The 26,393-nt window shown below is 44.7% G+C and overlaps 1 protein-coding gene across 1 annotated transcript; it reads left to right on the top strand.

Moving 5' to 3' along the window:
* The first annotated feature begins 397 nt into the window (after positions 1-397).
* ntrk1 (neurotrophic tyrosine kinase, receptor, type 1) lies at positions 398-26,227 on the top strand. Its single transcript, XM_086113550.1, has 17 exons — positions 398-591; positions 6,818-6,892; positions 7,541-7,612; positions 8,972-9,040; positions 10,102-10,256; positions 11,288-11,430; positions 11,515-11,653; positions 15,073-15,405; positions 15,761-15,778; positions 15,863-15,921; positions 16,024-16,126; positions 17,753-17,908; positions 18,081-18,211; positions 18,505-18,677; positions 21,833-22,073; positions 22,807-22,965; positions 25,232-26,227. The coding sequence occupies exons 1-17, from the start codon at positions 398-400 to the stop codon at positions 25,415-25,417; spliced, it is 2,406 nt and encodes an 801-aa protein (XP_085969676.1). The 3' UTR covers positions 25,418-26,227.
* The last annotated feature ends 166 nt before the right edge of the window (positions 26,228-26,393 follow it).

Genomic DNA, 26,393 nt, shown 5'->3' with positions numbered 1-26,393 from the left:
ACAGATGAGATCTCCACAGCATCAGCATCAACACGCCCTGAGCACAAACAAACAAAACAACAACAAAAAAAATCCCACCCGCTTACTTTCGAAGGTGTCTGGTGACTGTTGCCCCTCCCTTTCTTCCATGGGATGGAGAGGGAAAGAGAGGGAGAAAGAGAGAAGCACCAGCCCTCCACCTCCATTGCCACCACCCCCCACCATGTCCCCAGAGGGCCCTTGCACTGCCTCGCCTCGCCTGTCTGGCCGCCTGCCGGCCCCTCCCGCTGCTCAGTACAGCTGTGCCTCCGTCCCGGACCCTTGACCAGGCGGGCTCTCCGCTCGTGAGCGCTCATCTTTGGTGACCCGAGGCGAGAGAAGACCCTCAGCCCCCCCCCCCCCCCCCCCCCTTGCGAGAATGGCCATGGCAAAGGGTGCAGCGTCTCTGGTGCTGGCGCTGCCCCTGCTCTTGAGTCTGGCACCGGCGCCCACCCTGGAGGGATGCCCGTCGGCTTGCCGATGCTCTTTCGCGATGCTGCAGTGCCTGGAGCCCAACGGGATCTCCGGCGTGCCGGCTCTGGTGGCCCAAGAGAGCGAGAACGTGACGGAGATGTGAGTATTGCCGGCGTGGATGACAAGATGGACAGCTCACGCCACGAGCACTTTGACGGAACCGTTTTTGATCTCGGTATAAAATCCAGTTTGGTTTCAGCCGCGTGTTTGCTGGAGTGTCGGTTGAATTTAAAATCAGGGTCTTGGCGTTGGAAGGGGTGACAACCAACTTTTTTGAGCGTGACCGACTTGAGTATCGCCGATGTGGTTGACAATTCCGAGATGCACTGGATTTGTCTTCGAGGACAACCAGAACAGATCGATTCAATGCCCAGAAAATTGGGCACCCTATTTGATGGTTCCAGTGCTTGTAATAGCTCTGCATCCAGTCGTGCTACCCTTAATTTTAAACCGTGCCTAGATTCTGCACTGAGTTGGGGAGATCTTTTAAATATGCTAATGGTAGAATCTTTGGCAACTGCTGAAAGTGGGATCCAGTCTCCTTGTGGACGTTCAGAGGACTTGCGAGAAGCTCGGAGGCCGTCGAGGCTTCACTTATTTTGGTCTTGAAGGGATTGGATGATGCTAAGGGAAACTGCAATGAGATTGTTTGTCAAAAGGTTTTTTTTTTAACTTGTCTTGATAAGGGCACGCTTGTGAACAAGATCTTTTGTTGAATTTATTTGGCCATGTGCTGTTCCACAAATATAAGTACAAAATCTGACATAGATCAAAGACCAGAAGGACTGAATTTGAAATGAGGGTTTTAGGAGTTGGGAGTGCCGGCTCCAACCATCGATATGACTATGGGCGGCGTAGTTAACAAACCCACCGCCAGGACAGATTGTTTTGATGCAAATGTTTGTGACAGGAAAGAAAATTTGAGTTTGTTTTTCGCCGCATGTGTTTCAAAGTGTCTGGTGAGTTTGAAATGAAGGTCTTGAGTTGGGGGGCAGACTCCAAATTCTCAATCATGTTCAATGGGCTTCCAAGGTACTTCAAGTGCTCCAACACCGACTGTCTCCTCATTCCGCAACCGGTGACGCAGCATCAGGAGCAACAGGGTGCTCAGCATCTTGCTCAAGGACACTTTGACACGATCTCAAGCGCTGAGGATCGACCCCGCAACCTTCGGGTTCGGAGACGACCGCTCGAGCACTTTGAGCCAATGCCATGTCACCACCGAGGATGTGAATATCGCCGGCGTCGTTCCACTTTGATGGAACCGTTTAGGCGTTTCTACGAATGAATGATGTATTTGAGATTACGCTCTTTGATTTCCTGTTTGGCTTGGAGGACACCACGTCCACAATTTCCAAAAAAAACATTTGAAATATGGACTCGTCAGACCACAGATGTTGGTCTTCTGAAGTGATTCTGAGCCCATGTGGTGATATCCTGTAGACATTGATGTTGGCTTTTGATGCAGTGCCGCCTGAGGGATCGAAGGTCACGGGCATACAATCTTGGTTTTTGGCCTTTTCTCACACACTCGCTCACTAAGAGGTGAACCTTGGCCCATTTTTGTTTGTGAATGACTGGGAAGCTCCTTTTAGCAACAATCATGGTATCCAGCCGTTGCCTCTTAAGTCCGTTCACCTGTGGGACGTTCTAAACAGGTGTTTGATGAGCATTCCACAACTTTCTCAGCTTGTTGGGAACGTGTTGCAGCCATAACATTCCCCAAGCGAAGGATTATTTGTGAAAAACAAGAAAGTTTGTCCTTTTGAACACGAAATATCTTGACTTTGTCGTATATTGAATTGGATACAGTGAAACTCCTCGACAACGAAATCATGTTTGCAGCAAGAAATTTTTCACAACGGGGGGGTTTTCACTGTTGCAAATTTTATCACAGATGTAAACACACACACACACACACACACACACACACACACACACACACACACACACGCACACACACACACACACACACACACACACACACACACAAAACCGTATGTGTGTACTCTATTTGCATTCTAATACTTAGTGCATAAATATGAGCATATACTTTTTGGACACTTCATATAGCCAGTGTAGAAAGAAAAAAACGGGAAAGAAATTGCGAAATTTACGATCAGCATTCACTTTCACTTCCATCAATTTCTTGCATAATGTCTTTTACTTTGCTTCCTCCATCTTTCATTTTTATTACTTTTATCCTGTCTTCAAGCATGTCTTCGCTGTGGCATGCTGAGGTTGGATTAGACTTTTGCGGAAGGCTTGTTTTCCTTGTCGTGAATCTCGTTGCGAGGTAAGAGCTGAGAAAAAGATTTCGTATAACGGAACACGGGGACTTTTCGTCGTATGGGGAGCAGAAAAGTGGGAATGGCTTTCATGCATGAAAAATTTCCACACTAGGGGGTATTTTCGCCCATGTAGGTTTCATTGTACAGGAGTTTCACTGTATAGGTGGAACATGACGTACCAAACTTTGTACTCTGTACTTTGTTTGGACATAATCCATTTGTATGATAGATTGCATTTCTTGAGGTCAGCAGATCATTACTTGGGTACCATCTGTAATGGCAAACAAACAATTTTTGATACACAAACTATTTTTCAATTGTCGAGACTTTCGACTGAACTCCTTGCAAACAATCTATTGATGTTTGCCCTGACCTTATTTGTTATTTTGCAAGATGTGGTTGGACTAATAGCAAAAAATGAAGCTTGACTTTCATAGTTTTCCCCCATCGAGAAGGATTTGTTTGTTTGTCATCCACTTGGAGATTGCAGGAGTGCTCTGGCGGTCTCTTATGAAAGCATCGCCAAGGTGGAAATAGAAATGTCGTTCTCATCAAAGTCACTCACATTCTCACATTGTTCTGCTGGATGTTTTTAAAAATGTTTCCTTTTTCCTTTTAATTTGACTTAAAAATAATAAAGACATATTTTCTGAAAATATGTTTTGGGGGGAGGTTGAAAAATTACGTGGGTTTTTTTTCCCTCTCACACAATGACATTTTTTGACAAGACATTTTACTTATTGTAATGATAATAATAATTGGAAGATTTTGAGTTTATTATCACAAGGAGTTTTTACTCAACCGTAGAAGCGGAGAAGCTGGCTGGTCAAATGGCCAGCCGGGGCACTGTTACCGTCTTTCTTCTATGCAACATTTACACCAATTTAACCCCTTTATGGACAGCGGTTACTACAGTGGACAGCTTATCATGTCATCAAGTTACAGGGTGCATGAAATGGTTCAAACGTTTTGATTAGTGTTGTTCATTAGTTCACGTACCTATTCACTCACATCTTTACAATCAAAACCGATGTCTGACCATTCTAATCTTTTTTTTTTTTAGTTCCTGAAGTACTCCAAGTTTTTTTTAACATACATTTTTTTCTTAGAAATGCAATCTGACAATTACTTGACATAAATTATTAGAAAAAGAAATGTTTGTTTTTTTTCCTGACAAAAATCTGACTTTAAAAAATGCATATACAGTATATATATATATATATATATATATACATACATATAAATGTAATCATTTTTGTCGATAACTGTTTGTCTTCAAAAATGCGAGTAGCTTTGGAATAATCTGGGCAACTGAATAAATAAATAAATATTTCTGTTGGAATACTTTTTTCCCCAAACGACTTGATTCTTATTTTTTCGAGAATTTTTTGAGGGGAGGAGTGGCGGTGCATTTTTGTAAGATTAAGATATTTTATTTTTCTATCATCCCCCCCCCCAAAAAGCATTATTTATGAAAAATGCATCTTTCAACGCTTTACCTGCGAGAGAGAATCAACAGGAGTTGTTTTTTGAGACGCCGAGGTGTACTTTGATAATTGCGGGAGGGCTCGCGTTGCGATATTGTTCTGAAAGCGGCGACTCGCGTTGTAAATGTCGCTGCCGGCAACGCCACGCTGCTTTCTCGCTTTGTTCGGCGCAATTAGGCGGCCGAGCAATTGTCAAGAACTTTTCTGAAACGCTATTTGAGCGGAGTGAGTGCATTACTCACACTTCCATCATCGCCGTCAATGTGAGCCACCCACGGCCATCTTGGCGGACTTCTCCTTCCACCCCTCTGCAAACACCCCACCTTGCGATCGCACGCTACAGTAAGCGCCCGGCTTCGGAAATCAATAAGCGAGCATTTTCAAAAACAACGGCGGCCGCTATATTACGTGCCGAACAAAAAGGAGAGAGGCCATTAACGGCATGCCGATATTTATCATACGCAGAGTTATAAATTCAATTTTGTGAATTGCCGGTCAATGCGCACCCGCCTTCCCCCGGGAACAATAGATGATATACAACCCAATTGGCTCAATCAAATAAGTAAAGGCGATGGGCGATCCTGGGCCCACCTGCCCCTCTAATCACATTACGGCCGCGTGGGCCGATCAAACAGGAACACACACACACACACACATGCACACACATGCACACACATTCTTACACGCAAAATAAGTTTGGCCTGCTGCTGCTAACAAGCAGGGCGCCCAAAAGTATGCCACACACTGCAGGTATTTTTCTGCATATTTTTAGTTCCTTTTTGGATTACCGAACAGTCTTGACGCCGCTCACGCTGGAAATAAGTGGCAAGAGAGTGAGGCAGGGTTTTCTGGGGCTGCACCACTCATCACGTTTGACTCTTAGTCACAATTTTGCCGGCCACAATGAACCTGATTGATGCCGATGTTCGCGTTTCAAAGACAGGCTCCGTCGCACATTCAAACAAGCAAGTCGTCAGACGAACCACCGGGGAGACAACGCATGCTTCAAGCTTCATTAAGTTGCCAAAATTGACAAGTAGAGCACACCAGAGGCAGCGGCAGCCAGAGTCGGTAGTCACTGGATGGACTAGTGAGAGTCGAGTCATGGTTGAGAGAAGAAAAGACAGCAAAAAATTGGAGATGAGGAGAGAGAGAGAGAGAGAGAGAGAGAGAGAGAGAGAGAGAGAGAGAGAGAGAGAGAGAGAGAGTGAGAGAGAGAGAGAGAGACGGGCCTCCAAAATGATCGACAGTCTTCTGTCAGATTCCGTGCAAGTAACGTTGAGCAGAATGATTCAGTTAGCGCTTTGTACATTTAAAAGAGCTATATATATATTTTTTGATTGTTATTTCTTTTTTCCTTCAATGATTGTGGGCGGCATGGCTCAGTGGGAGAGTGGTTGTTGGTTAAGTTACTGGTCGTTCCATAATATCTGTCAGGAAATCGGCCAATAAATAAATAAATAAATAAATACATTGTTTTCCGGCGTACAAGCAGATGTTTTTAAATGTCTCAAACTTAATTAAACACAAAGATCCTCAGTCGAGTTTCATGACACCCGCAGAGATCGGAGGAAAACAACACTTTCTCGGAGGATTTTTCTGATGACATTATTCGCGAGAAATGCCTATTTTCTTTCCGGTGTATCCCTCGTGTTGATGGCGATGGGGAAAAAACGGGGGGAAAAAGAGTACGCGGTTCAGCAAGTTTCAGTTTTTGAATTTCTTCAGATTTTTTTTTTTTTTTTTTTTTTTTTTTTTGTAACTCTTTGGATGGAAAACCTTCTCCCAAGGATTATGATGATGAAGCAGCTGAAGACATTCATACTTTCAAACAATGGTGTCGATGAGAAGAAAAAAGATAAAAATATCAATAATACAAGAAGAGGAGGAGGATGTCCTTCTGGCTGCTGAATTGAGCGACAACTTCAAATTTTTTCAAGGTGCCGCATGTCTGAATGACGGCCACATTCAATGTTCACGACAACACCAATAAGATAAGATATCCTTTTGTCCCCCACTGGGGAAATTTACAGTCTACAGCAGCCAGATTGTGGGTAGAAAGAAGAAAAACAAAGCGTTTGCATTCACAAAATAAATGTTAACAACAACAGCAAATTTTCTCTTGCATTGTTGTTTTTCATTCATTCATTTTCCGAACCGCTTTACCCTCACTTGGGTCGCGGGGGGTGCTGGAGCCGATCCCAGCTGTCTTCGGGCAGTAGGCAGGGGACACCCTGAATTGGTTGCCAGCCAATCGCAGGGCACACGGAGACGAACAACCATGCACGCCCACACCCACACCTAGGGACAATTTAGAGTGCTCAATCAGCCTGCCATGCATGTTTTTGGAATGTGGGAGGAAACCGGAGTACCCGGAGAAAACCCACGCAGGCCCGGGGAGAACATGCAAACTCCACACAGGGAGGCCGGAGCTGGAATTGAACCCTGCACCTCTGCACTGTGAAGCCGACGTGCTAACCACTGGACTACCGGGTCGCCCGCATTGTTTTTTCACTCACCGAGTTACATTTCGTACTTTCTCCACAGCTACATTGAAAACCAAGCGGCCCTGGAAAATCTAACGCAAGCGGAGCTGATTAACTACAAAGAGCTAAAAAACCTGTAAGTATCATCAACGTCGTCGTTATTTTTGGGGGTATTTTTCTGCTTGCTATAAAAGTAAAATAAGAAACTCTGTTGAGGACGCATGGCAGAGCGTGTTGGCACGCTTCGCCAGTCCTTTTTGTGCTAGTTGTATTTTTTCTCGCATAAATACAGAACAACATTATGCTTGTAAGACAATTACTTTTTTTATGACGAGTACTTTGTCCCCCCACAAACCCCTCCGCCCAAAAAATGTCTAAATTTTTTATAAAACTAACAACAACAAAAGACTTAATTCACATTCAAAATGTTGCAGTTCATACTCCACACTGAAGGGGGCAGTATGGAGTATGCACACAGAAGAAAAATACTTCCGCGAGATGATTTCAATTAAAGACTATAAAAACCGGAGTCAAACATCATTTACATCAGAATTTGGAACATGAGGCAAGTATTGTGACAAACAGGTCCTTAGGCAAAGCGCAAAAAAAAAACCACGTTGAGATACTCTTTTTAGATACTCTTCTCCCGCCTCCCGTTGTGACAGAAGCGGGAGCTGGGAATTGTTCTCAGCACTCATTCACACAGGGTGACTACACAAACGGCATTTTCTGTTGAAAACTACTATGACTTAATTTCGAAATTCTGTCCGTGTTTCCCCTGCAGCACAGTGACGTCATGCAAACTGAGACACATCGCCGCCAACGCCTTCCGCCACAACCTGAAGCTACAGTATGTGTAAGTGTGGCTCCCGTGTGGCCAAAGCGTTTGACGATGTTTCTACACGCGTTGCCACGGCTTTGGTTCGATAGCGTGCGGAATGAAGCGGTCGCTTTCACTTTCAAGCGCTGCCGCCGTTTCAGGTGGAGGCTCTATCGCCACATATTCGACGTACAATTTAGTGTGTTAGCGTTTTGGGCATAGCACCCCAAAACCAGAGCCGGATTGAAGCGGCCCGTTTTGCGAGAAAAATGGACCCATAAAGTTGACTCAACCAATTCCAATCAGAATCAGATTAATGATAGGTAGAGTAAACATAGAAACACAAGAGAACTAAAGTTGATCAATTGATGAATTGTTGCGTAACGCAGAGATACAGAAAAATGAGGCAAACAAAAATCAATAAAAAGCCCATGAAAAAAAAAAAATCCAAACATAATAAAGACAAACCTCCTTAACGATGTCTATGACTTGGACCAAAATGTCTTTTGAACACATGAAGACATCCTCACACATCACCGGGTAACGTCATTTGTTGCGCTCTGATTACAAGAAATTGTGCGTGAAACTTGATCTCGGTTTCAGTGAGACGACGCCAGATGGTCTTTGTGCATTGATTAGTTTTTTTTTTTGGGGGGGGGGGTTCGCAGGTGACAAATGTGGGGAAAGGAAGAAACACTATTTTTTGCGTGTTCTGGGTGCCTTTGGGGATTCGCTGATAAGCGCGTGGCGCGCCGACAACTTTGGGGGGAAAGCAAAGACGACGTCCGCCAGTCACCTTTTACTCGCTCACTTTGGCGGATTATTGACAACTGATGCATTATAAATACACTCCACTCAGGCTCCATTATCACTTGATCAATAATTCTACTGGGGGGCGGGGCGAGTGGGTTTCGGGGGGCATGAGTGGTGTTGTGCTCACAGATGAAAAAACAAACGGAAAACCATGATTTCACTGAAGCAAATATTTTCATTTATTGTCATATTTGGGCAGGGGGGGCGGGGGGAATCCATCAACGATTTATTTGCTCATAAGAGTGGCACAGATGAAAATATTTGGTATACCTGCACGCTCTGATGAGAACCAAAGACAAAAAAAAATAAAAACTGGAAACGACGGCAAAATTAAGAATGTACTTTAGGGGAAAAAAGCCCCCCCCCCCCCCACAAAAATAACCCCAGCTCAAAAATAACCCCCAAAAAAGTGACTGACGCAACCTTGTTTGCTCACATGAAAAAAAAAACACACACAAAACAAGTCGACTTTCGGAGTTTTTGTTCAAAACATTTTTTCCAAATAACACTTGGTCAGCCCCTTTTTTACCTCCGTTTGTGCGCTGCCTTTATGAAATGTAAGCAATTGTTTGTTTCTTCCAGGAACCTGGCGTCCAACGCTCTGGAGTACATCTCGTGGCGGGTTTTTCATTTTCTTCCCTTGCTCAACCTGTGAGTGCCTTTCCTTTCCAGTCTCCAACATCACATGCAGCTAATCTGCCTTTCGATACCTTTTGAATCATTTCTTCCTAAATGCCTTTTTTAAAAATTCCCCCGCCCCGCCCTCTTTAGCTGGCAATTTGTCCGAGGAATCTGTTGAAGAGGGAGCTCGGAATTGGCTCGCGGAACAGACTGCAATTGAGAATTTTTAACTCAAATAAAAAGGGGGGGGGGGGGGGAAATCAAAAATATTTACAAGAAAGGGATGAAATGGATTGCAAGAAGATAACGTATCGAATTGTGGTCAAAATATTTCTATTGCTTCAAGTGGAAAGGAAGCACGGGGTCAAAGGTTAGATGACGACGACAAAATGACAAATCTAGCATACGTTTGGGAGGGGTGGGGGGGATTCAAAACAAAAAGGGGTTTCCCATTGTATTTGTTGTTTCGTGTTCTCTTTTTTAAAATTCGGCATCCTTTTGCTTTCTTTTTCATATCATAATGGGTCAAATGCAATCCTTTATGATTTGACTTCAATTTATTGCGGTTGATGGTTTCCGTTCACTCTCACGTCACTTTGTGCCAGCCGCCGCTCTCGTTCAAGCGCGCTACAAATGAAGTTGACTTGAGTTCTTTTGAAGTTGACTTGAGTTCTTGTGCCGCAGCCTCAAAAGTTCGTGCGCGTCTTTCTTTTTCTTTTCCTTTTAAACAAATAATATGTATTTGTCATATCAAAGCGAACGTAAAAAGCCACATCGGCTGTAATTTTGCAGGCCATTTGTGTGCTTCCCTGAGGCCGTTAAGAGCCTTTCGGTGCTCACCAGCAACTTGAAGTGCAGCGCAGAAGAAACATCAAGTGGTGACGTAAAGGTTAAACTATAGCTTCCAGCTGAAGCCGCCGCTTGTTCCCCGAGCGCTTCTTTTTTTAACTCCAATAAAAAAGTGCGCTTGATTGACAGGCTGCTCTTGAGTGCGTGGGCCTGACATTTTTCCATTGATAATTGCCTGTATGCTTTTATAGAATACATTTGGGAAATGTTCTCTGCTAACGTCTGGTGATTTTCCCCATCAGGGTTTTGGTGGACAACCCTCTGGTTTGCTCGTGTGAACTCCACTGGCTGCAGCAGTGGCAGCGCGGCGAGCGCGGGGAGCCGGACGACCAGCTGCTGACGTGTCGAGCCGCCGGACGCGAAGTGCCGCTCAACTCGCTCGTCTTAGACAACTGCAGTGAGTTGCCGGCGCCATTTGGCGTTTTGCAAACTTCAGCCCCCGAAGCCACTTGACATTTGGTGGGCACGTCGAGCGTGAGTGGAACCGCTAAAAAGGGAGCCATGTTGGAAAACACACTGGAAGTCGGCCATTTTGGTTAGAAGGTCGGCGTTGTGGGGTCATTTTAGACATTTGGAGGAGTGCATAAAAAACAGACTTGTCTGGATGGATTAACAAGATACTGTAAAAACACAAACCAATTCGAATTGGAAAATCTTTTTTGTTTGTTTTTTAAAGATGAGTGCATCAAATCGTACCGAACCAAATCTCTCCACTTAGGGATATATTGAGATACGTGTCGAATTGTCTTTGATTGGAAAGATATAAATATATCTTCGAAGGAAATGGCAATTCATTATTGAATGTCATATCCTCTTTAGTCCTGCTTTTTATGCCTACAGAAAGCAGCAGCTGAAGGTTGATTTAATAACAATCCAACCTTTGGGCATGACTGCTACTGTATATTGTCAGATGATAAGTTACATTCTCTAATGTGTTTACCGTAAACGCAGAGAGGTAGGTACATTTTTAAAAAAAATTTTTTGGGGGAAATGTATCGGGACAACATTTTTGTCCCGATTGCGCTTGCTCTCTTGCTTTCACTACATTCTCCAGTATGCTTTTGAAAGTGCTTGTTTTATTCTAAAGTGGATTTAATCACCTTGAAAAAAATAAGTGCCATGAATGCGATCCAAACATGCCGACGAAGTATATAAATTGGGTGTTTCTATAGCGCAGATTCCACTTATTGCGAGGAGGGGCGGGGGGGGGGGGGGGGGTGATCTTGAACATAACCCACACGATAATTGCTGTACACACAGTAGATACAACAACTCCACAATAAAATATTTTTTTTAAAAAAAGAAAAGGAAAATCAGGCCATTCTTGAAGATTGCCCCTGGTTGCTTTTATTCGTCCGATCTTGTTGCCAGGGAACCAAGACTGGAGTGTTTTTGCAGGCCTCTTAGTGGACTGTGGGCTGTTCTCAGGTCTGCCCGAGGTCACCATTCTGCCCTCCAACAACAAGGTCCAGGAGGGGGGCAATCTCACCTTTGAGTGTCACGTGACAGGAAGTCCCACCCCGCAAGTCAAATGGCGCACACACGCTCTGCGCTCGCGCTTCGTTGCTCAGGTAATGCACGCAGACACACACGCACGGGCACACACTAGCCTACTGATGAGAATAACGCGCAGCAATTTTGTCCGTGTGTGACAGGAGAGAATGTGGGGGTCCCCGCTAGAGGTGGTCCTGTACCTCATTAACGTCTCATCCAGTGACAACCTGCACAACCTGACCTGCGAGGCGGAGAACCAGGCCGGGCCCGGGGAGGACGTGGTGCAGCTGGACATTGAGTGTAAGGAGGTGCCCACCGAGTTCTCAATAGAAACAATGCGACATTTCACCATGCCGTCGCGCCATCTTCGGGTAGGCAAAAGCCGAAGAGCCGCGAGTAAACAAAGCCCGACTTGTCATTCGAGCAATGTTGAGGTCAAGCGCTCATCGCCGGCGTCGGGCTGGAAGCGCCAGTCAAAATGTGGTCGATTTCACTTTTTTTTTTCCAACAAAGCCACACTATTGGTCAGTTCCCACATGGGCACAGGTTTCATACTCCCTAATCACTACAAAGTCGACAGACTTCCAAAACCTGAGCGACCCCACACAAAATATAGATTTAGGTTTTCTTTTTTTCCCCCTCATATCGCCCACCCCCTAATTGTGATCTTTCCAATGCAAAAACGCCCTTGGCATGTGGCAAATGACGCCAGCGTGGCGGTGATGGCTCAGTGCGCTTTCTGCGTAGCTTAATGGAGGTGCCTCAAAGGGAGCCGAGAACAAGGCGAGGCGCGCCGCGCCACTTCGGTTCTGGAGCAAATGGCCCCTCATATAAAAAGAAGTGTTCTCCCGTTATGTTTCTAATGGAGCTCTCAGTGGTCTGCCACTCACGCGGATGGACAATAATACAAATAAAAAGTGCAGCCGGCAGACATTTAATGCTCGGTGTACAATCAGAGGACAAAAAGGCAAACGTCAACTGGCCTCTTGTTGCTTTGAAACGACCACCTGTTGCCTCCCTTTTCTTTCTAAGGCAAGAAAGTACAGAAGTCCACGTTACGTCGGAAAAAAAATCTCTTCTGAAAAGAAGTACAGATTCAACTCCCGCACTTATAGAGCCTGGAATGTGGATTCAGACATTTGTGTCTAAATAGAACACTCATATAACAAGAACTATGTATAACTGAATTGAGGAGATTAACCCTTTCATGCACCCTGAAACCTGATAACATGATAAGCTGTCCACTGTAGTAGCCGCTGTCCCGTTATTTGCTCCATTCCATGCTCAAATTTCGGAAAGAAGTCCAAGGGAGGTCAAAAGCCGTCACCGAGTGCTGCGCGGCTGGGGTTGTCATATCTCAAACACCAGGAAGCCAAAAAGACCAAAGGATTGAATGGGCTGAAGGCTCCATGCACGAGCACCAAGGGACAGATAACCAGCGTCGGGGAGGAAAGAAAAAAAAAAATCCCTGATAATTGTGCTCAGATCCAATTTGAGCCTCGCCCTTAATGGATGCTTGCCTCCCACTCCGGAAAAAAAAAAAAAAAATTGAAAACCCCTCTTCATCCGCCCATGATTGGCAGGCGGCAAAATGCTGGCGATCCATCAACGCGCCCCCCCCCCCCATCGGTGGGCGCACACTCGTTAACCTCCGGCCCTTTAATTACCCTTAATTACCTCCCCGAACAGTAACGTGGGTGCTTACTGCTGACTCCTGCCGAGTGGCCATTGGTTGGCTGCACTCGGGCGGCTCTTGCGCAACCAGGTTCCTCTCTAGCCTACCTTTGCGTTTCTTCGTTAAACACTGCTTTTAAACATCGAAATAAGAACCGCGCGTGTCTCCGTGCTTGTCACTCCTGTCGGCAATGGACGAGTTCAACATTTGACGAATGAAAGAAACACTGATTTACGCAGCCAGGCAAATACAACCCCCATTCAAATTGACCTTCATCAACACATTTTATTGCCAGACCTTTTCAAAACAACATTTGCCAGCATTTGGACCAATCCACCTTTCCAGACCCGCACAATATTGCCTTCGTTAGCAATAAAACCTACCGACACAAAGACCAGATGCTCATCTTTGGCCTGAAAGGAAAAGTGTGTTTCTAGCTTCTCGCTGCACGTTGTCTGTTGGCATTTCCGATGCCTAAACTTGGCCCACTTGCAGTGTGTTGCCATTCTCTCCTGCACATTATCAAAAAAAAAAAAAAACCTACCGGTAAACTAAAATTAAAACAGATCGATGAACAACTGTGTTCGGAATGTACTCACTGAGCATGGTAAGCAATGATTTTTCACTTGGACAATTACCTGCCCAATACAGGTCGACTTCATACAAATGACTCCGTATACTTTCATACTCCGCGCTACTGAACTCAACTAAAGTGTTCAAACATCACCAAAAAAAAATAAATAAAAACACACACAAAACTGCAATGTAATCTACCCCCCCCCAATATGGTGCACACCTACATTAAGAGTATATTGCTTAAGTACCTTTTACACCCCCACTTCGACACAATAACTTTCATAATAGACTGTTATAATCGTTGTTGAGCAGAAAAGAAAGTTGCTGCTTTCCAACAAGATTTCCGGCTATCGCGGGTACTCACGGGGGGTCGGGTGGAGGGGGTAGAATTCAGCAACTCCTCAGCACTTTTCCAAGCTGGGCGGGGGTCTCTCGAGTGTCTCCTCGGATCATTTCCTGGAAAGTTTTGTGGTATGCAGATCCACATGTTGACCGGGCTTCATTATTCATGTCGGGGTCAGCGCGTGTCTGAAAAACACGGATGGACGACATCGATTCATGGAAACGTCAAAGCAAAAGTGCCCAATCAGCAAACGCTCGCACATATTAGAGAACAGCAAAAAAGTTGGACATGCAACACTGGAAATGTTGTCAGAATTAGGCCGCGGTTAGCTCTTTTAAAATCGGCAAGAATTGCCACGTTTTCTTGCAGATTGTGTGACTTTGGAACTAATACGTTTGGATTTTGTGACACCTCAAGCTATGCCAAATAAAAAAAATGAGAAAGGAGGATTTTGACAACAAAATAACCACTTATTTGCAGTGCCCTTGTTGACACTGCCTCACTGCATGGCTAAAATTGTTATATTTGCCAGTCTCTCTCCATGACCTGCATCGTCTCACTCTCACTATTATTTTTTTTTTATCATGCCCTTTGAAGTGTGAGGTGCCCCAATTTGTCCGACTTTCTAATTGTTCACATTCCTCGCTCTCACCATCAATGCGACAAGCCGAAACTGAACACCTAATCTTTATCTTCTACATAAAAGCTGTGCTGATCTCCAAATCCAAAGTGATGCAAGGCCATCACCTACTGGCGTTTTACTCATCAGGACAGTTAAATAGAAGCTTGAATTTGCCATGTTGCCCGTTTCAAAAAAAAAAACAAACGTATTTGACTGAGAGATGAACGTCGGTGGTAGTAAACGGTTGGATTCCACCTGACGGCTATAGATGTCCACTTCCCTCCCTTTCCAACTTGGTGACATTCAACTGCAAATTGGACTCTATTGGAATCCAGGATTCTTATAAAAAAAAAAATCTATAAAAGGGCAAAGGAGAAATGAAAAGATTGAAAAAAAAGTCACCAAAGTACAAGGAATGAAGGCTTGTAATGAGCCAAAGGGAAAGTGCATCTTGCTTTTTTTTTTTTTTTTTGTGGTGACGCCTACGATGTCGCCTTTGCCAGTTCCAGCCAAGATCCTGAACCTAAGCGACGCGGTTCAACTACACCACTGGTGCTTCTCGTTCGTGGTGGACGGCAACCCCGAGGCCAACATCAGCTGGCTGTACGAGGGCGCGGAGCTGAAGGAGACTGCCTTCACGTACACGCAGCTCATCCCGGACTCCAGCGACGGCTCCAAGAAGCACGGCTGCCTGTCGCTGGACAAGCCCACGCACATCAACAACGGCCGCTACACCTTGCTGGTGGACAACAAGCTGGGCAAAGACAACGCCACCGCCATCGGCAAATTCATGGACAACCCCTTCGGACTCTTCGACCCCGAGGGCATCATTCCCGGTGGGTTCTTTTGTTTGTCATGCTCATCCTTTTGTTTGTTATTTGTTTGTTTCCCATCCCATCCGACCGCCGAAATTCACTTGAATGCCCCAAAAAATGCATTTTTTAATAGAAAAAAAAATCCAAATAGTAGAGATGTATGTAATAGAGAGATGGATGGGGGTGCGCTTGATGATAAGTGTTGACAGGAAGTCGGCTTGCATTGCTCCCATCTTTTCGTCAATTTCACAATGTCATTGAAGTGGTCATCTGCGAATTGAGCAACGGCTACTTTCAAAGAAAAATAGTCCACACATGTTCATTTGCTGTGTGTTTTTGTCCACTTATTCATCTTCTTTGTTTCCCCACATGCAAGTCATCAACTTGGATCCAAGTGAGTCTCCGTAATAACTTTTAAGAGCAACTTTTCTTCCGTAAAAAGAATGGAAATGACTGACGGCCTGCTGTCCCTGCACAGTTCCCACCAACAAATCCGTCATGGACGTGACCGAGAACCTGGAGAGTCGAGTCTTTGTGGTCTGTTATTATTTTCATGATAATGATTTCCCCAAAAAAAAAAGAAAAGAAAAGAAAAAGGCGATGCACCTTTGACTCAATTGAATGAATTGTACCTGTCAGGTGTCAGTGGCCGTGGGTCTGGCTGTGTTTGCGTGCGCCTTCCTGCTGGTCACCATGTTGGTGATCAACAAATGCGGGCACAACTCTAAATTCGGCATTCACCGTAAGTTGGAAAGCAAACTTTTGGGAAACTTTACAACACAAATATATGGAAAATATCCATCCATTATCCAAACCACTTGGGTGTATGTAAACATTTGTAACATGCCATTTACATTTGTAACATGTTGATTTATGTCCAAAGATATATGCGACTTGTAGAGGAGGCCAATAACAAATGTGTAAATAAATAAATAAATAAATAAACGTCATATGTTATAAATATTCAGGTTTTGTAGCTGTAAAAATCTTAACCTTAGCTAGCTAGCTAGAGCTAGCTAGCCACCCAGCTCCAAATCCTTCAACATGTCATTAATGATGCTATTATTGGTAATGCTACGAATAATTTTAACTGTGGAATTCAGGCGTTAAAAGGCGTGAAGTTGAAATTGGTCCTCACGACTGTCAGATTGTAGGCAAAGGCTTGCGGCAAGAAGGGGTGAGGCGGGACTGAGTCATATCTGGCTGAGCTGTAAGTTTGCGAAGGCTGCGCCGAGAGTGCCTTAATTACCGTAAGAGAGCAGAAAACCTCCCTTGGCTGCGGCCATGCGGTGCGGGGCCATTAAAGATGATGGATGGATGGACGGACAGACGCACGGCGAGATGGGCACGCGGCCCAACCCTCGCTCGTACATTTACACTTTTGCCTAAGTGGCTGTGATTGCCTAAGTGGAGCGTTCCATGGTTTCTTCCTTCCGTCTGTCTGTCCGTCCGTGTGTGTGCTCGCTCCCTCGGCTGGCTTTTGTTGATTCCATTTCCAAGCCTCTTGGACCCTGGAGGTTGTACGCCAGGACTATTTAGGCCAGGCTCGTTTGGCCTTTTATGGGCTTCACGTGACGTCTTTTTGCTTCAGCGGCACCCTGATTGCGGCGCTGATCACGGCCATTATTCGCGCCGCGCCAAGAAAACGGGCGCTTTCCCAGAAATTGGTGCGCAATTGCCACGTGCTGTTGGCGCAATAATCACCAACCCTTGGGTGGCAAAAGAGCTCGTGCTCAACAACACAAGTATGGATAGTGGTCAAAGTAAAGTTGGGGAGAAAATTCAAATTCTAGATAATACTTGGCCTCAAAAAAGCTGATTAAGTCCAACAAAAGTCAAAAGACTTCCTCTCAATTACATATGATACCTGTTTTAAGTTGACAGTGAAGACAAAAAAAATGTGATTTTATATTTTTAAACCGAGCTGGCAAACCTTGGCTCAGTTTTTTTATGTTCGCAAATACACTAACTAATGATAATTTGAATCTTTGATTAATCTCATTTTAACCATTAATCAATAAGTAGGATTAATAAAATACTTGCACTCACATCCTTTTTTTCATGCGTATTGAAAAAAAATATATACAAAATGTTCCGTCTCGTAAGGCCCCAAGATCTCAACAAAGGTCGCCACTGCAATTTACTTTTCCACGTTTGGTTATTTTGATGAAAGTGATTAATTGACAAGAATGCTCACACTGAAGTAACTGCTTAGAAACAGCATTCAGCTTCAAATTGTCAAAAGCCTCCAAATTTCAGCCTCACAAGAGTAAATATAATTTATACTGAATAATAATGAAGTGAAGTATTTGTACCTGCTGGCTGGCTCGGGTGTATGACCCCTGTGGGCGTCTTTCCGGCGCGTTAGGTTCGTCCGTGCTGGGCACCGAGGACGACCTGGCCATGTCGCTGCGCTTCATGAACTTGGGGAGCAGCCCGCCTTCCTCGGACGAAGATTCGGGGCTGTCCAGCTTCGTGGAGAACCCGCAGTACTTCTGTGGCATCATCAAAGACAAAGACATGTGTGAGTCATTCCAAGTTCAATTGAAAAGGGGTCACATTGCAAACAAAGGATTTCAGGAATGTCGCACGTGTGTGTGTGTGTGTGTGTCTGGGGGGGCGATGCTTGTTACAATACCAAGCATCCTTTTTTTGTTCATTCTGTTCCCCTCCCCACCCCAAACCCCGCCCACCAGGCGTCCAGCACATCAAGCGTGCGGACATCGTGCTGAAGTGGGAGCTGGGCGAGGGCGCTTTCGGCAAAGTCTACCTGGCGGAGTGCGCCAACCTCAGCCCCAACAACGACAAGATGTTGGTCGCCATCAAGGTGAGTGCGTCGGACATCTTTTCTGTCTCTTCTTCAGCCCGATAATGACACTGCATTAATGAGTAAAGCTCAGTGCTGCCTGGTGTGATGTGGTGCAATGTGGTATTGCAACTGTAAATTCCAACTCACCTGTTGACAGTTAAATTTAAAAAAAAAAGGACAAGCAAAACGTTTACTTCGGAAAAAACTGTACTTTTTATTTGTTCATGTCCCACTCGGGAGCCCGACCCCGGTGATGGCAAGCATTCGCCGATTATTGGCATCCAGCTTTAAAGGTTCCTGTTTGCCGTTAGACCCTGAAGGACGCCAACGAGTCAACCCGGCAGGACTTCCAGAGGGAGGCGGAGCTCCTGACGGTTCTGCAGCATCAGCACATCGTGCGTTTCTATGGCGTGTGCACAGACGGAGAGCCGCTCGCCATGGTCTTTGAGTACATGCGTCACGGCGACCTCAATCGCTTCCTCCGGTATGTCCAGCTTTTCATCTCCAAACACACGCCCGAAACTGTCCACTAGGCTCCATATTCAATGAAAACCTCCCCGATTATATATCTATATATTCATCCATTAATGACCTCGAAAAAAAAACAATATAGAAGCATTTTCAAAATCGCAACTAATTCTTTATGATTTCCCATGGAAGTCCGATTCACAAATACATTTAAATGGTTCCATAAAATTTCCAGAGAAAAATATTTCCAAAATATATCTCAAGAAGTGTTTACAGATAAAAATCAAATAGTCGTTCATTTCAATGGTAAAACTGTAGGTATAAATATCCGAAAAGGCCTTGCTCAACCTGGTTAAAGTACGATTTCAAATAAACTGAAATGAAATTATATTCATTTTCAAGGGAAACATACATGTAATAATATCATATCAATAAAATGATACATGTAAAGCCATGGAAGTAATGAATAGAGCACCTTTCTTCATTTCTTCTTTAGTTTAATGTCTGGTACCACAAAAAAAAAAAAACAATCAAGTGACAAAGTAACACAAAAGAAAACATGCCATGCCTAAAAGCATCATATTTTTGGGCAATACAATGCCAAAGTTATTTATGAAAGCACCTGTAAAGTGGATATAGAAAAAAAAAATATATATATATATATATACTGTATATATATATATAGAGAGAGAGATATTTTTTTGTAATTGTTAGTCAATGACACAAAATAAGAAATATGCATACGCACACAAATACACCTCAAATCTGTTCAGCTATTTTAGTGTTGAATTGTGCTTCCCCCATTTGTAACTCAAAATTATGTTTGCTTTATTTTTTTGTTGCTGGCCGTCTATACATTTTGAGCAAACATGTTAAGAGGTTGCGAGGGTGTGCTAAAATGATTCCAAAGCTCCTTAATAACTGCCATTATTTCTTATTAGGCCTCTTTAGGATGTCGTGCAACTTTGTGTGGTCTTGGCAAAAAACACAAAGATAAAAAACAGCTCACAAGTTTCTGTGAAACATTTGTGCTGTCAAGACTCAGCTGAATGCGATTTTGCTGTAGTTCGACAGTCGATGCACCTGCACAGATGTCTAGAATACGATGCAGAACTCGCAGCGTTTCTTACCGTCCGCCCATCTCATCTGCATGATTTGAATTTGGTCGCAATCTGACAAACATGCCAGAAATGGACAAAACAACACAAATATGGTCGCCTTGGACTGAAAAAAAGAACGAAACCAAAATGGCTAACCTGTCATTCCACATTTTAGTGGGTCGACTCATAATAGATTTGCTTATCAAATTGGTGAGCCCAAAAAAAAAAAACAAGTCCTAAAACAGCAGCTTCAAACCAAACAAGGATTTTTTTTTGTGCATTGTTTCTTGACTTTTTTTGTGGGGTCTACTCATGGTGGGCACGACTACCAAATTTCAAGTCAAAGTGGTTTTGGGGCTTGATTTTCAAAAAGGCAAGTTTCATTTTCAAAATGGCAGCTTCAAACCGAAATGCCAAACTTCTCGTGGTTTTCACGGCATGACTTGAGCCTTTTTGGTCGGTCTGCCTATCAAATTTCAAATTGCTAAGTCAGAACTGCTTCAAGGACTTAATTTTTTTTTTAAAAAAGACAAGACTGCAATGCTACTCGATGACGGGTGGCCTGGAAAATGAGCCTAATTTGGCAACTTTTCAAGCACGTCTTCTTGAGACTTTTTTTGTACATCTACTCATGATAGACGTGCCAACCAAATGACAAGTTTCCAAGTCAAATTGGTTTCAGGGACTGGACTTTTAAAAAGGTTGCTATCCATTGAAGGGAGGCCTCAAAAATGGGCCTAAAATGACAGACTCGTGTGTTTTTTCAAGCATGGCTTCGAGACTTTTTTGTGGGTCTAGTGATGATAGACATGCCAAACAACTTTGATGTTGTGAGGAGAAACTAACTTTGGAAGCTGAATTATGGAAGTGGAGTAAACAGAATTGTTTTTTTTTTTTTTTGGACAATCGTAAAATTTTGCAATGTGTCAAAAAAAAATTTCAAGGATCAATCATTCATTTTCTGTGAACAATGAGAAATAAACAACTGGATTGAATACAAACACAACCGTTTTGCTTTTGTTTTTGTCATTTTGGCCTTGGCGCAGGTGCACGTCTGAGTGATTCCACAAAAAAAAAAAAAAAAAATTCTGCCTCAGAAAAATTCTGGGTGAAGGTTCGCACATGGCAACGTTTCAGGGAGCTGTCTCATGACATCATACAGCATGCGATTAATTTGCGACATTCGATGCGAGTTTCAAACGTTGACCAATTAGAAGTTCATCACCTGGGAGAAACCTCGGCGGGATCAGCTGGTCTTGACGCCAGGTGCCCTCTGACGCCAGGCAGATTGGCGGCGTAAAAAACCCCACCCGAAATCACATTTGGGCCCAGGGCGTCCCACTGTGCAGCTGCGTTCCCACCGTGCCACCTGCCCGCTAAACTAATAGTGAGCGCATTTGGGTTGGACTCGGACGAAAGCGTGGGTCGCATTATCGCCCATCAGTCGGAACAGGATGCGCTGCGAGACGCGGGTGTCACCATTAACCCTTCGCGATGTACACTTCATGGCCGTGTTGGGAATCATTGACTCATTTCCATTTCTTTCATCATTGTGTAGCGGACCACCACTGAAAATCACTTTGTAGCGATTCACAAGTCGGGAATGAGTGAATGATTCCGCAAATAGACAACGAATGGATCAATACATTTCCTCGTTGGATCAGAATTGACATCGGAACAGTCATCATCATGCAGGTGACATTGAGAGAGACCAAGATGGCCCCTGACAAATTCCCATAGCTTCGAGTGTCATCTGCAGCTTGAGACTGGAAGAGTCACAGAAAGGCAAGCGCTTGAAAATGTTTATGGATCAAACACCTGTTGTCAATGTCGCCTGGCGGGTACTTGTAAGAGAACAGCAAGTTATGTCGAAGACACGGAAACGGTCAGCGCTTGCCCATTCACAAGTTTACAGAAGGTCAACTTCACTTCATCGCAAAATTTTATCCGAAGCCCCGTCTCACCATATTTACAGTGTACCTTTGATATTGACAAACACGTGTACGTTCGCCTGCTTGTAGTTGAAAACAAGGTCTGGGATGTTGTTCAAAACGCCTCCGGTGTCCCGCAGGGCTCACGGACCCGACGCTCGGATGCTGGAGGAGTGCAAGATGGCGGCGCTGGGCGAGCTGACCGTGCCTCAGATGCTGCACATTGCGGCCCAGATCGCGTCGGGGATGGTTTACTTGGCCTCGCTGCACTTTGTTCACAGAGACCTGGCCACGCGCAACTGCCTGGTCGGAGAAGGCCTGGTGGTCAAAATCGGAGACTTTGGCATGTCACGGGACATCTATAGCACCGATTATTATCGGGTGAGTAAGGCTTCGCAAAGTACAAATTTGATGTGGTTTAGTATTTGTGTTTTAGGGCTAGGATCCGCATTCAAATTTGGGCTTGTTTTAAAATTAGTGGGTTCGGATTAGGGTTGGTCAATTAGGAATGAGTTTAGAATTGCTAGGTGAGGGTTAGTTGTGCAGGGGTGTCAAACTCATTTTTTGTTGCGGGCCACTTCGGAGTTACGGCTTGCCTCGGAGGGCTGGTGCAAAATCCCAACGTTATTTACTACCCACGGCAATTTGACATTTCGGTACAGATTTCAGCAAGAATCATGAAAGTTGACACACATGATTTGCTCCCGCGGGCCACATAAACTGACGTGGGGGGCCGGACCTGGCCCTCGGGCCTTAACTTTGATACTTGTGGTTTAGTGGGTTAAGATTAAAGTTGGGTGTTTGGATTTGAAATGAAGAGCTCAGGGTTTATGTTAAGGTTAAGTTTCGTGTTTAGGTTTAGGATTAAGAGTTCGGGATTGGGGTTAGTGGAATCAGATTAGAGTTAACGCGCTTGAGGTTGGGGTTCATCTCATGGGAATGATGAGGACCAAAACAGAGTGGGAAGTATAATTGATTGTTTGGCGAATTCACTCCCGAGCGACAGTGACTCATGATCACCCCTGGAGGACCCAAGCGGCACTACTACAAATGACTTTTTGACCATCACGATGGCGTTTGCGTTGACGGCATAAAGTTGTGATTCCGCTTTTAGGTGGGGGGCCGCACCATGCTGCCAATCCGCTGGATGCCGCCCGAGAGCATCATGTACAGGAAGTTCACGACGGAGAGCGACATTTGGAGCTTCGGCGTGGTCCTCTGGGAGATCTTCACGTACGGCAAACAGCCCTGGTACCAGCTGTCCAACAGCGAGGTGAGTGGCGTGCTTATCACGCCAATGGTGAATTGCAAAAGCGGGAGGAAAAAAAAAAGAAATCCCTGCATGTTTGGGAAAACTGGCCTTTTTTACTTCCCAGAAAGAAAATCAAGCACACAAGTACACAGCCGTTCCATTTATACAAAGCGTCTTGCGTTCTTACAATGACTGTATTTGGTGACTTCACAAGACTGTACTCTGCATTCTTGCTATTAAGAAATGGCTATTTTTATTTTGCCTAAAATGGCCACCACATCCCACAATGCAATACAAAAGTTGTGCTGCAATGTGGCAGGTGGCAGCCATTTAAGGCTCGCAGGTACCCAAGTCATCATAACCATGACTGTACACCGCACGTTTTGTAACTGAACTCCGTTATTTCATCATCACAAACATTGTTTCACCTCTTTCTATAGTGTATATAATTTAATTTTTTAACCACAAAACGATCAAAACAACGAACATGATCTATTATCTATCGATATCTTATTTCACCAGATGTAGACATGCTAACGCTAGTAGCCGGTCAAAAAAAAAAAAACACGCGTTCGAGGTCAATCAAGGATATAACAAAATGAAACTTTTAAACATGATAACATTGTGTTTGTCTATTCTCCATCAAATGTCAAAAGAGGAAATCTAACTGTAATCTATTGTACTTATTTCACCAGTTGTAGACATGCTTACGCTAGTAGCCGGACGCAAATGTTCCTTTCGAAACAGCTGGCGTTGATATTGATATGTTGCATTCATTGGTCAAAGAGTTGACGGGCGGCACTCTCACAAATGTGATCTCGTAATTGGAAGTATCGCCTTTTATAGCAGCTAAGCTTCGGAAGCAGTTTTCTATCGGCCACAGCTGCCCTGGGGCATGCTAATGAGCGCGCCGGTACGGCCACCGCCAAACATTCACACCCACGCTGATTGGCGTGCATCAGAATAGCACGTAAATCCAGAAATCAAGTCAATCGTCCGTGTGTTTACTTGAGTCTTGTGCGAGTGTTGCTCGGAGCCCTCCGTCTGCCCCTTAAATCAAATCAATAATAGCGTCGTGGAGTGGAGCAGTCCCGAGAAAACCAGTGTGTCCCTTTCAAGAGCCGCGGAACCACCGCCAGCGTCTCGCCTTTCAAGAGCAGACTGGATCGCCTTCCATCCTAATCTAATCACCTCGTGTCTCGGCAGCATTAATCTGGTTAATCCGCTCTGCGAGGGACAGGTGAAGTGATTTTGTGAAATCAGGACCCAGAGTGTGTGGAAAGCGCCGACAAACATGAGTCCATGAGTGGTCTCAGAAAACAAAGTGACTGTGTCTATTACTGTAGTCTTTTATGACCTGGGACACTCTCGGTCTTATTGAGCTTTCAATAAATCACACTGCACCGACGATGCGGGCACACACACAACTCACTGTGGAAAACGGAACAAATTCTCCAAGGTTGAAGGGAGGCTTTGAACTGGAAAAGAATGACCCAAGGCAGATGGCCTTTGAATCCATGAATGCAAACCATTACCCACTGGGCATCAATCTCACTCAACGGGAGGCTCTAAGAACCCGACGAATCTTTGAGAATGTGTTGATGTTTTCGGGACTTTATAGGGCGAGGTAGGACAGAAGACGCCTCGATATTGAGGTCTACAGAATAGCGACCCACACAGACCTTCTCTTTGACTCGCACTAGCCACTGGAACACAAGCTCAGGGTTATCAGAAGCCTTGAGGACAGAGCAGAGAAGATCCCTACCAGCGACAAGACAAGACAGAAGAAGCAGACTCCTGTCGGGACCATCCAAACTGGGCCTTCGTCAAGTTCACTTGGAGCAGAAAGGCCACAAACACCTGAACCCAAACACAGAAAGGGGAGGTGGAATGTGCTGCTTCTTTCCATGGTCGCTGTGGCAAAGAACTTGAGTTTAAGATAGGGCTTCATGTTTTGGATTAGGGTTCCAAGTTTCAAGATAGGGTTTTAAGTTTAGGGTTAAGGTTTGCAAATAGAATTTGTGTTCCATGTTTTGGTTTTAAATGGTGTCAAGGTCTCCATTGAGGGTTCGGTTTCTAACTTACATTTCAAGTGATGGGTAGGGTTTCAATTTAGGGTTTCCATTGGTTTCACGTTAAGGTCTCAAGCTGGCGTCTGGAGAGGTGGTTTGAATGTAAAGTCTCATGTTGGGTTTTCAAATTGTGGCTTAGAGAAATAAATAAATAAACGAGCGAAATCCGCTGAGAGTGGCTAACGTCTGCCGTTGCGTTGCACTGCCCCCCGCAGGCCATCGAGTGCATCACGCAGGGCCGCGAACTGGAGCGTCCCCGCACGTGCCCCAAACAAGTTTACCTGCTGATGCGCGGCTGCTGGCAGCGAGAACCTCAGCAGAGAACCCTCATCAAAGACATCCACGCGCGCCTCCTCGCCCTCGTCAAGAACCCGCCCGTCTACCTCCACATCCTCGCTTAGACGCCGCCGCAGCTCGCACCACTTTCGGCCCCAGACAACTTCGCGTAATAGCATCTTTGTCTTTACCAGCGAGGCAACTCGGCATACTCGTAAAATGACTGTGCCATACTAGTAACCTTTTTGAGGAACTTCACTAGTTGGACAGTTGCTTTACTAGTGGGCTGAATTGTATTATTTCAAGTAAATGGAATAAATCTTCCAACTGAAAGCTGTTGGAGCATTTTCTGCCCCGCCGGTGTCTTGACATTTTTGCACAATAGGCGGACAACGACATGCTAATGAGGACAATGAGTGCACGAGTCCACATATCGCACCCTAAGCTGGATGACAAGGATATCGGATAAATCCTCACTAGTAGGACAATTCGGCGCACTAGTAGGCTGGATATCGCCTTGATATCAGTCTCAAGGTCCACACTAGTGGCATGTCGTTGTTCTACTAGTGTGCAAAAATGTCATACATTACAGGGGGGAAAAAATATGTCCAAACAGCTTTTAATTGGAGCGTTTATTGCATCTACTAGACAGTAGATCCATTTACTAGTTCACTCTTTGTCTTCACTAGTACAAAATGTTTGGCAGACTAGTAGCGCAACCACACTTTGCCAGTTAGGCAAAACTGTACACTCGTTGACTAAAGCGTGCTAAGAGTATGACGAGTGAAGCGCGAGATGTTACCTAGTAGAATTTTATAAACTCACTTGTAGCACTAGTAGTGCGCATCTGGAAACTAGTGCACAATTTTGCCTCACGTTTAGTTCGTTGTTCCACTAGTGTGTTGAAATGTCTTTAATGCAGTAGGGGGGGGGGGGGGGGGGGGAGTTACGAGTAAGATAGTTCAACTAGTGTGCCAAATTGTCCTGCTCGTGAGCGCGTACTAGTAGCTGGCTATCGGGAAAAAAAAAATTCTCATCTTGTCCCGTTCCAAAGCGGAGATGTTGTTTTTGGAGCCCCTGCAGGCTGTGAGCAGCACTGCG

The sequence above is a fragment of the Hippocampus guttulatus genome, chromosome 6 (genome assembly GCF_054856545.1).
Source record: "Hippocampus guttulatus isolate MCC_2025c chromosome 6, RoL_Hgut_1.0, whole genome shotgun sequence".
In the NCBI taxonomy this organism is placed as follows: Eukaryota; Metazoa; Chordata; class Actinopteri; order Syngnathiformes; family Syngnathidae; genus Hippocampus; species Hippocampus guttulatus.
Note: the sequence above shows the minus strand (reverse complement) of the source record. Positions and strands in the feature narration are given on the sequence as shown.